General features: G+C 41.3%; 1 protein-coding gene across 3 annotated transcripts in view; it reads right to left on the bottom strand.

Moving 5' to 3' along the window:
• GFPT1 (glutamine--fructose-6-phosphate transaminase 1) overlaps positions 1-6017 on the bottom strand; it is a 68034-nt gene extending 62017 nt beyond the window's left edge. For all 3 annotated transcript variants that reach the window (XM_036872672.1, XM_036872674.1, XM_036872673.1), the window contains exon 1: positions 5845-6017. In XM_036872672.1, the coding sequence (XP_036728567.1) occupies positions 5845-5851 (7 nt within the window). In that variant the 5' untranslated portion in view covers positions 5852-6017. The remainder of the gene's footprint in view (positions 1-5844) is intronic.
• Positions 6018-13934: the final 7917 nt, after the last annotated feature.

The raw sequence follows: 13934 nt of genomic DNA, 5'->3' as shown, positions 1-13934 counted from the left end.
GTAGAGAAACATATTCCACACATACGCCCTGAACCAGCCTCTCCTGCTTGTAACTCTTGGTAAGAGATTCCTCAATTTTGTAAATATAGAACTTTTTGTTAACATCAAAATATTTTGAGGATCCTACACAACAGAGGGTTGAATTTTTATTATCCAATGATCTAGATCAACTTTTAGTCAATTTAGAGACAATGCTTAGAGTATGAATCAATCAATGAACACCTGGTATTAATTTCACAGCTTACACATCAGGAACACAACTTTTCAACTCTACCAGGGACCTAGTTTCACAATACTCTCTCTTTTGTTGGTATACATGCTCTCCTTAACACAAACTCAAATCCTTCTGCCTTCATATATGCAACTTCTCTAACGATTTCTTTATAGCTAAATGCAATTAACTTGTCTCTGCAATATTAAACATGAATGACCTTTTTCTACTCTTGCAGACTCTGTCCAACGCAATATACCACTTTGGAACTCTTCTGCCTCTAACCACTATTCTTTGGCCTCTTTTCCTGGCACTTTTATTTCTTCTTTCAAACCCACTAGCAGTAGTTCTCATTTTATTTCTGACTCCATTCACTGTTGGGTAAAACGTGCCATCAGTGGTATCTCTCACAGTGCACTAGTTCTCTACCAGCTGGCAGCACTCCTCAGCTAAGAGTCCTATCCTATCATCTGGAACATTCTTGGCCTAACCAGTCTCAGAATGTCTATTCATTCCACTTGTAGTCTAGAATATGGCAATGAACAAGGACTGTGTATTATCACCCACACCTGTTATATGTGTAGTCACTGTTTCCTCCAATCAGACAGCAATTCCCTGAAGGCAATTCCTTTGTTTTAGTCATCTCTCCAAAAGGCAGAGTGCCAAGTACAAAGTGATCACTTCAAATATCTTTGTTATTTTTTCTTTTATCAACATTTTTTTATTGAAGTATAGTTGACTTACAATGTTGTGTTAATTTCTGTTGTACAACAAAGTGATTGTTTCATGTATGTATATATATATAATATCTATATATTATATATATAATATCTTCTAACACTTTCTAGGTACCTAAAATGTACAGTCAAAAATTCCCAAACCACAGAAAGAGAACACTATAATGCAGGATGCTAATTAGGGATGAGGTGAAAAATAGTCTCCATAATTAAAGGTTTAAGAAATACTGTGTTAAACAAAGTTAATGGATTTATTTGTAGAACTTCCTAAAACCTTTAAACTTGTTAATTGCGAATCTCCAAAACCAGAATTTCCGAAACTTATGCGTTACAAAACTCTTTCCCAAAAGGGAACCCTCCAGCACTGTTGGTGGGAATGTAAACTGATACAGCCACTATGGAAAACAGTATGGAGGTTCCTTAAAAAACTAAAAATACGGACTTCCCTGGTGGCGCAGTGGTTGAGAGTCTGCCTGCCAGTGCAGGGGACGCGGGTTCGGGCCCTGGTCTGGGAGGATCCCACATGCCGCGGAGCAACTGGGTCCGTGAGCCACAACTACTGAGCCTGCGCGTCTGGAGCCTGTGCTCCTCAACAAGAGAGGCCGCGATAGTGAGAGGCCCGCGCACCGCGATGAGGAGTGGCCCCCGCTTGCCGCAACTAGAGAAAGCCCTCGCACAGAAATGAAGACCCAACACAGACAAAAATAAATAAATTAATTAAAAAAAAAAAAACTAAAAACTAAAAATACAACTACCATATGACCCAGCAATTCCATTACTGGGCATATACCCTGAGAAAACCATAATTCAAAAAAAGACATGTACCACAATGTTCATCGCAGCACTATTTACAATAGCCAGGACATGGAACCAACCTAAATGTCCACTGACAGATGAATGGATAAAGAAGATGTGGCACATATATACAATGGAATATTACTCAGCCATAAAAAGAAACGAAATTGAGTTATTTGTAGTGAGGTGGATGGACCTAGAGTCTGTCATACAGAGTGAAGTAAGTCAGAAAGAGAAAAACAAATACCGTATGCTAACACAGATATATGGAATCTAAAAAAAAAAAAAAAAAAAAAAAATGGTACTGATGAACCTAGCTGCAGGGCAGGAATAAAGATGTAGACATAGAGAATGGACTTGAGGACACGGGGTGGGGGGGGAAGCTGGGGCGAAGTGAGAGTAGCATCGACATATATACACTGCCGAATGTAAAATAATTAGCTGGTGGGAAGCAACAGCATAGCAGAGGGAGATCGGCTGGGTGCTCTGCGATGACCTAGAGGGGTGGGACAGGGAGGATGGGAGGGAGGCTCAAGAGGAAGTGGATATGAGGACATATGTATGCATATGGCTGATTCACTTTGGTGTACAACAGAAACTAACACAGTATTGTGAAGCAATTATACTCCAATAAAGATTAAAAAAAAAAAAAAAAAAACTCTTTCCCACCTACTGCTCATTACCAGGACCTATTAACTTTCCCCTTTCCAGGGAACACAACTGAGAAAATGCTCATTAAGCAATAATTCTTTTCTTTCACAACTACTTTATACCCAGTATGATTTCTAAGAATATGTTAACACTAATAGTTTTATGATTTATCCTAGAAGCCAATCTTAGCAACCCTCAACTAGCCCCAAAGCTATTACACAGTATAATTACAAAAAAAAATTTAAGGATTCATTTCAGGATATTTTTTAATTGCAGCTCTCTTACTGTTTTTAAATATTATCTCATTTACAAAAATATCATTTATATACACCATTGGACCCGAAGGTTATAATCCCACATTTATAAAAAACAGCAAAATCTGTTAAGAGCTGTGCGTAACTCAAGTGAATTGACACTCTCACTGAAGCCAAAGGTAAAACAGATTAAAAAGGACAAAGTGGGGCTTCCCTGGTGGCGCAGTGGTTGAGAATCTGCCTGCCAATGCAGGGGACACGGGTTCGAGCCCTGGTCTGGAAGGATCCCATATGCCGCGGAGCAGCTAGGCCCGTGAGCCACAACTACTGAGCCTGCGCGTCTGGAGCCTGTGCTCCTCAACAAGACAGGCCGCGATAGTGAGAGGCCCGCGCACCGTGATGAAGAGTGGCCCCCGCTTGCCGTAACTAGAGAAAGCCAACACAACCAAAAATAAATAAATAAATAAATAAATAATAAAAATAAAGGAATTCCTTTAAAAAAAAAAAAGTAAAATAAATATCCTTCTTTTCAAAAAAAAAAAAAGGACAAAGTGTATTCCAAAGAACCAAGAATAAGAGGAAGACAAAGTAAATTTAAAAAAATAGATACACTGTTTTTCTCTGGAAGATTCATAATGCTTACTAGCACATTAAAAGTTCCAAAAAGTCCTGCAATTAAAAAAAAAAAAGCCAGCTCAACACTGTTTAGTCTGTTGCTTCTCAAATTTATTTGACCATAAAATCTTTTTTTTTCCCCTCAGTAACATACTAACATCCCGATACAACCTGATAAATATAGTAACAGTTTTATCAGTATTTCTGACTGGAAAAAGCTATCAAAAAGAATTGCTAGCCCTCGTTCTTCTGCTTCAACATTCTGCCATGTTGAAACGAAATCTTTTAGAAAAACTTGAACCAGCAGCAGGTAATCAGAAAGTAAACCTGTAAATTTTCCCATCTAATCTCATTCCCACTCAATTTCTCTGCCTAGAAATTTTATGTCAATAATTAAGATGTGGGAGGAAAATGAGGACAAACCTTTGTCTTAACAGTTAACTTTCAGAATTTACATTAAAGAGGAGAGAAATTCTGGACCCTATTCCTGGAATCATGTAAAACTGGTCCAGGTTAAAAGCAGGAGCTTAGAAATGCCTCAAATACTAGTTCTTTTTTTTTTTTTTTTTAACGTCTTTATTGGCTTATAATTGCTTTACAACGGTGTGTTAGTTTCTGCTTTATAACAACGTGAATCAGTTATACATATACATATGTTCCCATAACTAGTTCTTTATTTCTTGTTTATCACCTGTTTCCTCAGCAGCATAACATGGGGATGCTGGCTCTGTGAAAACACCTAACAACTAATCTCCACCCTAAAAGCCTCACCCTTTTCTGAACCTTTTCTAAACCAAATCCGATTTTTTCTTTTATAGTACTGTACTTTGACTTCTGTATTTCCTGGAACAAGATAAAGAAATGATCTGCAACCGGAAAGCCAGGTACTTGACTAGGTGCACACCTCATCACTCAGTAACAGTTTATTACTAAACAAGCACACTGGGGATTGCAAATTACCTCACAGCTCCAAACTAAATTATGTCTTTTGCAAAACCACTCTACTACCTAGACACTGCAAAAGTGTAACTGATTCTAAAGTCAGCTCTACCACTAATAATTTCAGCAAGCTATTTATAATTGTTTCTGTTTTTGTGCGGTTTTTTTTTAATCTACTCTAAATTTAAACTTGCTCTTCATTCCAGAAGCTGAAATTAACATGAAGTTAAATACAGGAAAAATAGACACTAATGAGTACAAGCTACTCCTGCTCAGTTCCTCTTGCAAAAGGCTACAAAGAATGTTTCCCAGGTAGCTTCAATTCTACTACAATCATACTTCCCTTAAAAAAAGTGTTCTTGGGCCTTCCCTGGTGGCGCAGTGGTTAAGAATCCACCTGCCAATGCAGGGCACACGGGTTCAAGCCCTGGTCCGGGAAGATCCCACATGCCGCAGAGCAACTAAGCCCGCGTGCTGCAACTACTGAAGCCCGCGTGCTGCAACTACTGAAGCCCGCGTGCTGCAACTACTGAAGCCCGCGCGCCTAGAGCCTGTGCTCCGCAACAAGAGAAGCCACTGCAATGAGAAGCCCGCGCACCACAGCTAAGAGTAGCCCCCGGTGGCCGCAACTAGAGAAAGCCCGCGCGCAGCAACAAAGACCCAACACAGCCAAAAATAAATAAATAAAATAAATAAAAATTTTTTAAAAAGTGTTCTTTCTTCCAGGGGTAAGGTCAGTTGTAAATTTCAATAGGGAAGGTAAGAATTCAATTCTTTTTACTGACAATAGCCAAGTTAATACGAATTTTAGAGCATATCAGTCATTTCAGATATAATTCTGACAATTATAACTTTAACTCACACTTTTAGCTAATTATTAAAACGACTAAGTCTCAAAACATGGACTAAAAGGGCCTAACTTTATGTTCTAACTGTTCTAAGTAAAACATTCATTAAATGTAGACCAATATTTCTCATAAGTAAGTGTTTCAAATGGGTGCACATTCAAGTAATAAATGATGTACGATCTCTCTCCACGGTCACTTCCGGGCCCATTCACCAAGGCATTGATTAGCAATGGCTTCTGTTGAGATGGGGGGAGGCAGGAAGTAAGATCATATGAAATGTCATTGTCGTAGCTCTAGCTACAGTTCTATTTTCTGCTGGGCGTGTCCGAAAGAAAGCAACTAAAATTAAATATTTTTTAAAAGGTAAATCCTGGAAGAATGCGAGATAAATTCAAGAGACCTCACCTGATGTTCCACAGGTTGCCTCCCTCACCTGCTGGACTCTTTTGAAGTCACTCCCCTCCACCCCTCAGTTCCCTCAGCCCTCGCTCCTTTTCCAACTCAGACAGTGCTCTTCGCTCCTGGTTCCCTTCTTGGCGCAAAGCCTCCTTCGGCACCCCCAGATCCCCTCTAGGGCCCGCCCTCCTCTCAGGTGCCCTCCTAGGTCCCCGCTCCAGCTCCCAAAGGCCGGCCCCCACCCCCAGCACCCGCAGGCACCGCGGGACACCCCCGCCGAACACCCAGACTTCGCACCCTCCACACTCCCGCTCCCGCCGGCTCCACCGGCCTCAGCGACGCCCGCACCGCACCCCAGCACCGCCCCGCAACACGCCCCCCGCCCGCGGCCCCCTTACCGCACATGATGCAGGAGGCACGGCCTGCAGGGCAAGCGGCGAGCGGCTGGCGAGTTCGGGAGAGCACACGAGCCTTTTGGGCGGTCAGCGGGCTTGGGGGCCAGGGGGGCGCCGACACGACTCCCTCACGGATTCAACGATTGAGGCAACGAAAGCAGTCTCGTCCTCCCGGGCTTGCCAGCAACTGCGGCTGGACCCCGCCCCCCGGCGCACACCGCGCCGCCGCCGCCACCGCCCGCAGGTCCCATTGGGCTGCGTCCGCGCCGCTCAAGCGCAGGTCCCGCCTCCCCGCACCGCCCCGCCCCGCAACGCCCCGGAGCCCACGCAGGCGCTGGCCTGCTGGCGGCTGAGACGTGGCACCGGCTCGTGGCCGCATCCGCTTGAGGTTCCTGGAGCCGCCCGACCCCCGGGCGCGCAGCGGGAGGCACTGCCCTGCGGGAGAGAAAGAACTCGGCGGCTGGCAGGGAACGATGGAGAGATTAACAAAGAGGATGGAATTGTTACCAAAGCAAATAGCGTTGGGGCACGCGCCTAATGCAGTCCAAGGCCCCAAGCTCCGGCGCCCCACCAAGCGGGGAGAGAGGCGGAAGAAAGCAGGATGCCTGATCCTGGGGGACAAACAAACAAGTCAGGGTGGAAAGAGGACATAAGGTTGTAGAAAAATTGGAAAGAATTGAGTGAGGTGAGGGAAGAGAGGTACCAATCAGGTCTGGCCAGTCTTTCTGGTGACAGCGATTCAGTTCCCAACTTAAGCTCTAAGTCAGATTCTTGGCCTCGAAAGCCCTCCGCTCCCCATTCCCACCCCCATCCATTGCCTCCATAATCCCCAGTTTTTTGCAGAGGGGGAGGGGGTCGAATGTAAGGCTCAACTATCCAGCACTAGGCGCCTGGGCTTAAGAAACTCTGCTGGCCCATACTTCCGATGGCCCACGTCTCAGACAGTAGGAATTGCCTGGATTTGACAGCCTTACATGGGACTCATGAACTATTAATCCTATGAATTAATGCACAAATCCTGCCAAGAGAGACTTAATCAGAGAGAGATGATGTTTCTGAAAATTTATTACCTGAGCATTTGCTTTAAGAAGATGTAAATGCTATTTTTAGTCAAATGTAGATGGTTATTATAACGCTATTAATGGCCCAAGACTAGAATCAAATAAAAACTTGCCTGACATACAGAGCATTGCATGGTCTTCTGATCCCAGATGTCTGGTCTTACCTCACACTACTGCTCTCTTCCTACTCCACCTTTCAGCCGTTTACACTCTACCCTGAACAGGTAGTTTCCCAACGGGTCCAACATTCTCAAATCTTTTGAACATATTGGTTACTCTTTGGGGAATCCCCACCCCATCTCGGCTTAAATGCTACTTCTTGGGGGAAACCCTTTTTGTCTTCCCCCAGAGAGGCTGGAGGAGTCATTAACCTCTCTTTGAGCTGCCTCCTTTAAAGCAATATGCTTCAATATTTTATGATTTTTTAATACGTTTCCCTACAAAGCTAAGTTTCTTGAGAGTAGAACAAGTCTTTGCATACCCAACACCTGGTATAAACCCTAGCACAAAGTAAGGGATCAAAAATGTTTTTGAAGGAGTGAAAAAAGTCATATGTTCTTAGCAGAATTGACTTTCTATGGCTGGTTATCTGATCAAATGAGCAAAGGGCTTTTCAGCTTTTCTTAGAGGGAAAAAGATGCCCTTTTAGCATGTGTTCGGAAAAGATGAAAACGCTAATTCAAAAAGATACACATACCCCAATGTTCAAAGCAGCACTATGTACAATAGCCAAAGCATGGAAGCAACCTAAATGTCTGTCGACAGATGCATGGATAAAGAAGATGTGGTATATACATATACAATGGAATACTACTCAGCCATAAAAAAAGAATGAAATAAGGCCATGTGCAGCAACATGGATGGTCCTACAGATTATCAAACTAAGTGAAGTCAGACAAAGACAAATATCACATGATATCACTTATATGTGGAATCTAAAAAAATGATATAAATGAGCTTATTTACAAAACAGAAATAGACTCACAGACATAGAAAACAGCCTATGGTTACCTAAGGGGAAACGGGGGGAGGGATAAATTAGGATTTGGGGATTAACATATACACACTACTATATATAAAATAGATAACCAACAAGGACCTACTGTATGGCACAGGGAACTATATTCAATAACTTGTAATGACCTATAATAGAAAAGAATCTGAAAAAGAATATATATATAAAACTGAATATACATATAAAACTGAATCACTTTGCTGTACACCTGAAACTCACACAACATTGTAAGTCAACTATATGTCAATAAAAAGTTGTTTGTTTTCAAAAAAAAAAAAGAGAGAAAGAAAAAGATGCCCTTTTATAAGTGTCCTGAAAGAAAGAAAGGAAAATGTCACATTTAACTAATGAAAGTACTCACCTGAAAGCCCTTTAATATTTCAGGCCCTTAAACAGGTTCCTAAATTACCCAGAGCAAAGTTAAAAAACAGTGAACTGTTACTAGACAACACATTTTTTAATTCAAGAGGCAAAAAAAAGTCTCTGTGTGTGTATATATTTGCCTCAGAACCCTCATCTAAGAGGTTCTGGTAGAACCTTAGTGATATTGCCAAGGAGTGAAGGTATGATTCCGAAGTTTAAACAATACCTTTGTGCATCACCAGAAAACTTGTTGATGGAACAAAGAAAATGTTAGTGGTATCACCAAAGTGCTCATGCTCAAACTATAATAATCTATGAACCCTTACTTTCCTCTTCTGCTTTCTACTCCATCATGACTATCAATTTGTCTTGTCCACCTCCATTCTGCAGCTATTTTGGAAGGTGCTTTTGCACCAGTTTCAAGGAAGAAACTTTGAAGGTCAATATTTTCCCAGCCCAACCTTGAACAACCTCACCAACCCACTGCAACAAAGAGCCTTTGTAAACACGTGCCAATCAAGACACCGATACGGAAGAACTTTGTCTGACCCCCATCTATACATAGCTTTGCTTTAGCTGGACCTTTGAGGGTAAGGATTGGAGGAGAAGAAAATAAATGTCCTATGAAGGAAAGGAGACATCTGGGTCTAATTCAAACATCTGAGGAAATGGAAAAGATTTTCTCTCCTGAACAAAAGTTCTGAACTAAAAAAAATAATAATAATGATGATGGTAACGGGGTGTAATTCATTGTCTTTTTATGTAAATCCATTTCCCTGTTCATGGGATTAGTCCTGTTGAATATGATGGTTCTCAGCCTTCTCCTTGCCATGCAGCCTGAAGGCCATCAGGGATTTCATTGCCATTGCTAAAGAAACGAAGAACCATAATTGAAATAGCTTTATAAGATTTTTAAATGCCCCCATATTTGTGAGTTTTGTTATCCCTTATCTGGATTACAATAATAAGTATTGATAGCAACAAAATCATTAAAATTTAAAAGGCCTCGGTACAAACTTCCAGTTATAAAATAAATAAGTCCTGGGGATGTAATGTACAGGATGGCGACTATAATTAATGATACTGTATTGTATATTTGAAAGTTGCTAAGAGAGTAGATCTTAAAAGTTCTCCTCACAAGGGAAAAAAATTTTAACTATGTGTGGTGATGGATGTTAACTAGACTTATTGTGGTGATCATTTTGCAATATATACATCAATCATGTTGTACACCTGAAACTAATATAATGTCATATGTCAATTATATCTCAACATTTTAAAAGCCCTGTGCATTACAAAAATATGCGAAGCAGGGGCATATATATCCCACTTCTTATGGAGTTATATGGAGAAGTGTACTTCAGTGGACAGAGAAGATGGTAGCAAGTGTCAAAGGGAAAAGAAGTAGGTTGAGCCACGAAGGCCTTTGAGAAGGAAGCAATGAACAGAAGAGAAGGCACCAGTCAGGGCCTCAGAAAGACCCCTTAAGTAAATCCCTTTGATTCCACCACTACCCCAGTTCATCCTAGACACTTTCACACCAGAGTGATCTTTCAAAAACACAGATCAGATCCTGTTTATCCCTGCTTCCAATTCAGTGGGTATCCTTCACCTGCAGGATTAAGTCCAGACTCCTATGCACACACCCTTGGTAATTCAGATCTCACTCCTGTCGGTTTTATCAGCATCATCTCCCACCACTGTATTCAAGCATTTAACGGTCTAGCTATACTTTAACCTATTGGCAGCTCCCTAAAGAAGAATCCTATCTTAAACTTTGCATCTGTCTATTTGCCCTTTCTAAAAGGAAGCATTAAGAAGGGAATCAAATGTGAGTTAGGGCTTGACTATAGAGGACTAGATAGTCACTCACAAAATAGGATTATAAGGGAACCAGAAAGTTCCCTTGTGCAAAATTACCTCCACTTCTTCCCTATCACATTGCCTAAACTCCACCTGTACAAATATATTTAAGGCAGAACACCTCTCCCTGCCCAAGGAGATCTACATTAAGTCATTATCATCTATTACATTTTAGAGTGTAACTATGAGATTATTTTCATTTGGATACCAGGTGTGAAAAAGTCACTGAGGAAATGCAAGCTTTGATGGGGATAAAATAAAGATAATTCTGAAATTAGAAGGAAGGCAGACCTGGACAGATTACCTTGGTTGATGACACTGGGCAAGAAAGGGACAATATAAGGGCATGTGGAACTAAGTATGGTAATGCCAGAGAAAGGAGGCCAAATTATGGAAGCAGGAATCAGAAATAAGTTGGTGATGAAGGCAAACTTTACCCACTGTGATGGTTGATTTTATAGGTCAATTTGGTTGCACTAGAGTGCCCAGATATTTGGTCAAATATTATATTCTGGATGTTTCTGTGAGGATGCTTTCAGATGAAGTTAACATTTAAATCAGTAGACTCTTGAGTAAAGCACAATGAGCTCCATTACGTGGATGGGCCTCATCTAGTCAACTGAAAGTCTGAATAGAACAAAAGACTGACCTCCCCAGAGCTAGAAGGAATTCCCCAGCCGAACTGGACTTGGACTGCAACGTCAGCTCTTCCCTGTCTCCACCCTGACGGCCCATCCTGCAGATTTTGGACTTGCTAGCCTCCATGATTGCATGAGCCAATTCCTTAAAATGAATTTCTCTCTCCCTCTCTCCCCCCCTACTAGTTCTGTTTCTCTAGAAAGCCCGACTAATACATCCATCGAAGGGTGATCTTATTGACTTCCTCAACGTGAATATATGTATTTATTTTAAATTTCTAGAGGATAGAGCTTTCAATGACAAATAATAGAAACTTACTCAAACTAGCTGAAGAGGGGGATTTATTGGCTAATGTAATTGGAAAGGACAGACATACAAACAGCTTCAGGTACATCTATATCCAGGCACACAAAAAATGTTGTCAGAACTCTCTTTGATTCTCTCTCTGACTTCATGGACAGGGAAAAGACCCTAAAACAGCTCCAGAATCACATCTTTACAGCTTGCAGTCCAAGGGGAGAGAGGCTATTCCTCCATCCTCACTTTTTATATTCTAGGCAAGGGTTCTGATGGGTCTAGTGAGTCATACGCCCCACTCTGGTGGCAAAGAAGGTAGGACACGGTGATTGGACAGTTCCACCAGAGCCACATAGAGTCAGGAATAGGTAGAAGTTCTTCAAAGGAAAGGGCTAAAAGAATGAAAGGACACCAAGAAAACACTAACAAAAGATGTTCACTCCTCAGGCTTGAGAACAAAGGGTGCTGACTCCAACTAGAATTAATACATTCCCCAATTCTCGCCTCCAGGATGGCTCCAAATTTCCCCAGTAGGCAGAACCTGGGGCAGAGTTTTCTACCTCTGCTTGAAAGAAACTCATTCTACTGCCAAGAAATTGTCAACAAATTGGAAACCATGAGATTACCTGGTCCTATCTATCTACTATTTCTATCTTCTAGGATGTGATCAGAGCCAAAATAGAGGTGGACCATTCAGGGAGCTGCCTAGAGCTGAAAGATGACTCCAAATGTAAGGAGACAGAAGAATACTGTTTTCTAGAGTTTCTTTCAAAAGTCGATTCTGCAGACTGCAAGCACCCTGTGGAATTATTATTGATAACTCTAATGTGGAGAAGCAGAGTATAAGGCTGGGGTTTCCCAAAGGGATGATGTAAATTCCCACTGGACTGGAGAGCAGCCAGCTTCATATTCCTGCATGAAAAAAATGTACACATATGCACACAAATGTGTACAAATGTACACATTTGGCCCATGATGGTCTGGAGCAAGTAAAAGATGGTCCACTAGGAAGCAGCACCTATGAAGACAAGGAATGCTTTTCCCTTCCCTGAGGTAGGAATACTCAGGAAAGGTACGAGGGTCCAATTCCCTAAAGGCAATGTGCATAGGCTCTGCAGCCAGAATGTCAGGGTCCATGTTCCTGGCTTTTCCACTTAATTTCTATGGCAATGGAATATGTACTTCTCCTCTCTGTGCCTCATGGGGACAATAATAGTTACCCATCTCATAGGATTAAATGACTTCATAAATATAAGGTGCTGGGAACACTGTCACATAGTGAATGCTCAATGAAAGTCTATTTTTATATATTTTGCTCCTTATCATTCTGTATAGGGCTTGGTGGGGCTCACGGCAGGCACCTCAAAATATGCCTCAATGTCATATTATTTTGAATTAAAGTTACTTAAGAAATGGCTGATACAAGAGGGACTCTGACCCTCCTGTCTCCCTGAAAGTAGGAAATAAATCTTCCATGTGACAGGCGCCCTCCCTGTACTGGGAGGTAGGAAGACATCCTTATCACCAGATAGGGAATTCAGGCCAAAAGACTATCTAAACAAACCTTGTTATTTCCTTCCTAACTCACTACCCAAGTCCAAACTGTTTAAATTCCTTACTAATTAGCACCCAAACCTAAATTTCTTTGTTCTGTCAATTCCTCTCAAATTAATTTTGTCTAAAAATGTAAAAGCTAACTGCTTTGGCCACTTCTTAGGTCCCATTACTATGAGACCTCTGTGTGCAAGAATTAAAATTTGTTTCTTTTTCTCCTGTTAATCTATCTTGTGTCAATTTTATTGTTAGTCCAGTCACAAGAACTCAAAAGGGGTAGAGGGGGAAATTACCCACTCCTTGACAGGCTTCACCCTAATTTTGTTTAGTAAAAAACCCTGCAGGTGCTTTGGCCAATAATCTCAGTTTCAAATACATATTGAAATGTCCCATAGTTAATAGTGTATTTTTGTTTTGTTTTTTAAATTTCTGTTAAAACAACCAGTTTTTTTGGTTTTTTCTTAGTTTATTTATTTTGCCTGCGCTGGGTCTTCGTTGCGGCGCGTGGGCTTCTCTAGTTGTGGCACGCGGGCTAGTTGTGTTATGTGGAATCTTATTTCCCCGACCAGGGGTCGAACCCAGGCCCCCTGCGTTGGGAGCGTGGAGTCTTAACTACTGGCCCACCAGGGAAGTCCCAACAAGTGTTTTCAAGAATATTTCGTGTAAAAACATTTTGCACATTTTGGAGGTTAATTTTTATTTTTGTTTTAGTGAAACACAACTAACAGTGAATGATCACTTTCTTTCTTCAGGGTTATGTGGGAGGAAATTAAATATAACTTAAACATTCAAAATGTAAAACTATTACGTGATTAAACTACACCTAAATTAATCTTTGATTGAAAAAGTGGCTCAATTAATTTAAAAATGTGAATTTGTTATCATTTTAAGATTGACATTTGGCACTGTCTGCCACAAATAAAAAAGCAGTAAAATTATTTACCAAGTTCTCCATGATTTACCAGGCTCTTTGTTAGAAGGCAATCAGCTTCAAATGACAGAATACCTGATGTAACAAGAAAAACTTTTATCTCACATGATACTCTGAACACTGGTGGTTCCCAGGCTGGCTCAAAGGTCAATAGTGTCCTCAAAGATCCAGGCCCCCTTTTTTGTTTTCCTTCCTCTTTGCCATTCTTAGTGAACTGGTTTTCATGATCACAAGCTGACTGTCAGAGCCTTGGACATCAAGTCTTCATGTTACAGTATACCAAGCAGGAAGGAAAGGAATGGATAGGAAAAGAGCCTTCTTTACATAAACTTTCTTCTCTATCAAGGAAGAAAACCTTTCCAGAGCTCAC

The sequence above is a fragment of the Balaenoptera musculus genome, chromosome 13, assembly GCF_009873245.2.
Source record: "Balaenoptera musculus isolate JJ_BM4_2016_0621 chromosome 13, mBalMus1.pri.v3, whole genome shotgun sequence".
Lineage (NCBI taxonomy): Eukaryota > Metazoa > Chordata > Mammalia > Artiodactyla > Balaenopteridae > Balaenoptera > Balaenoptera musculus.
Note: the sequence above shows the minus strand (reverse complement) of the source record. Positions and strands in the feature narration are given on the sequence as shown.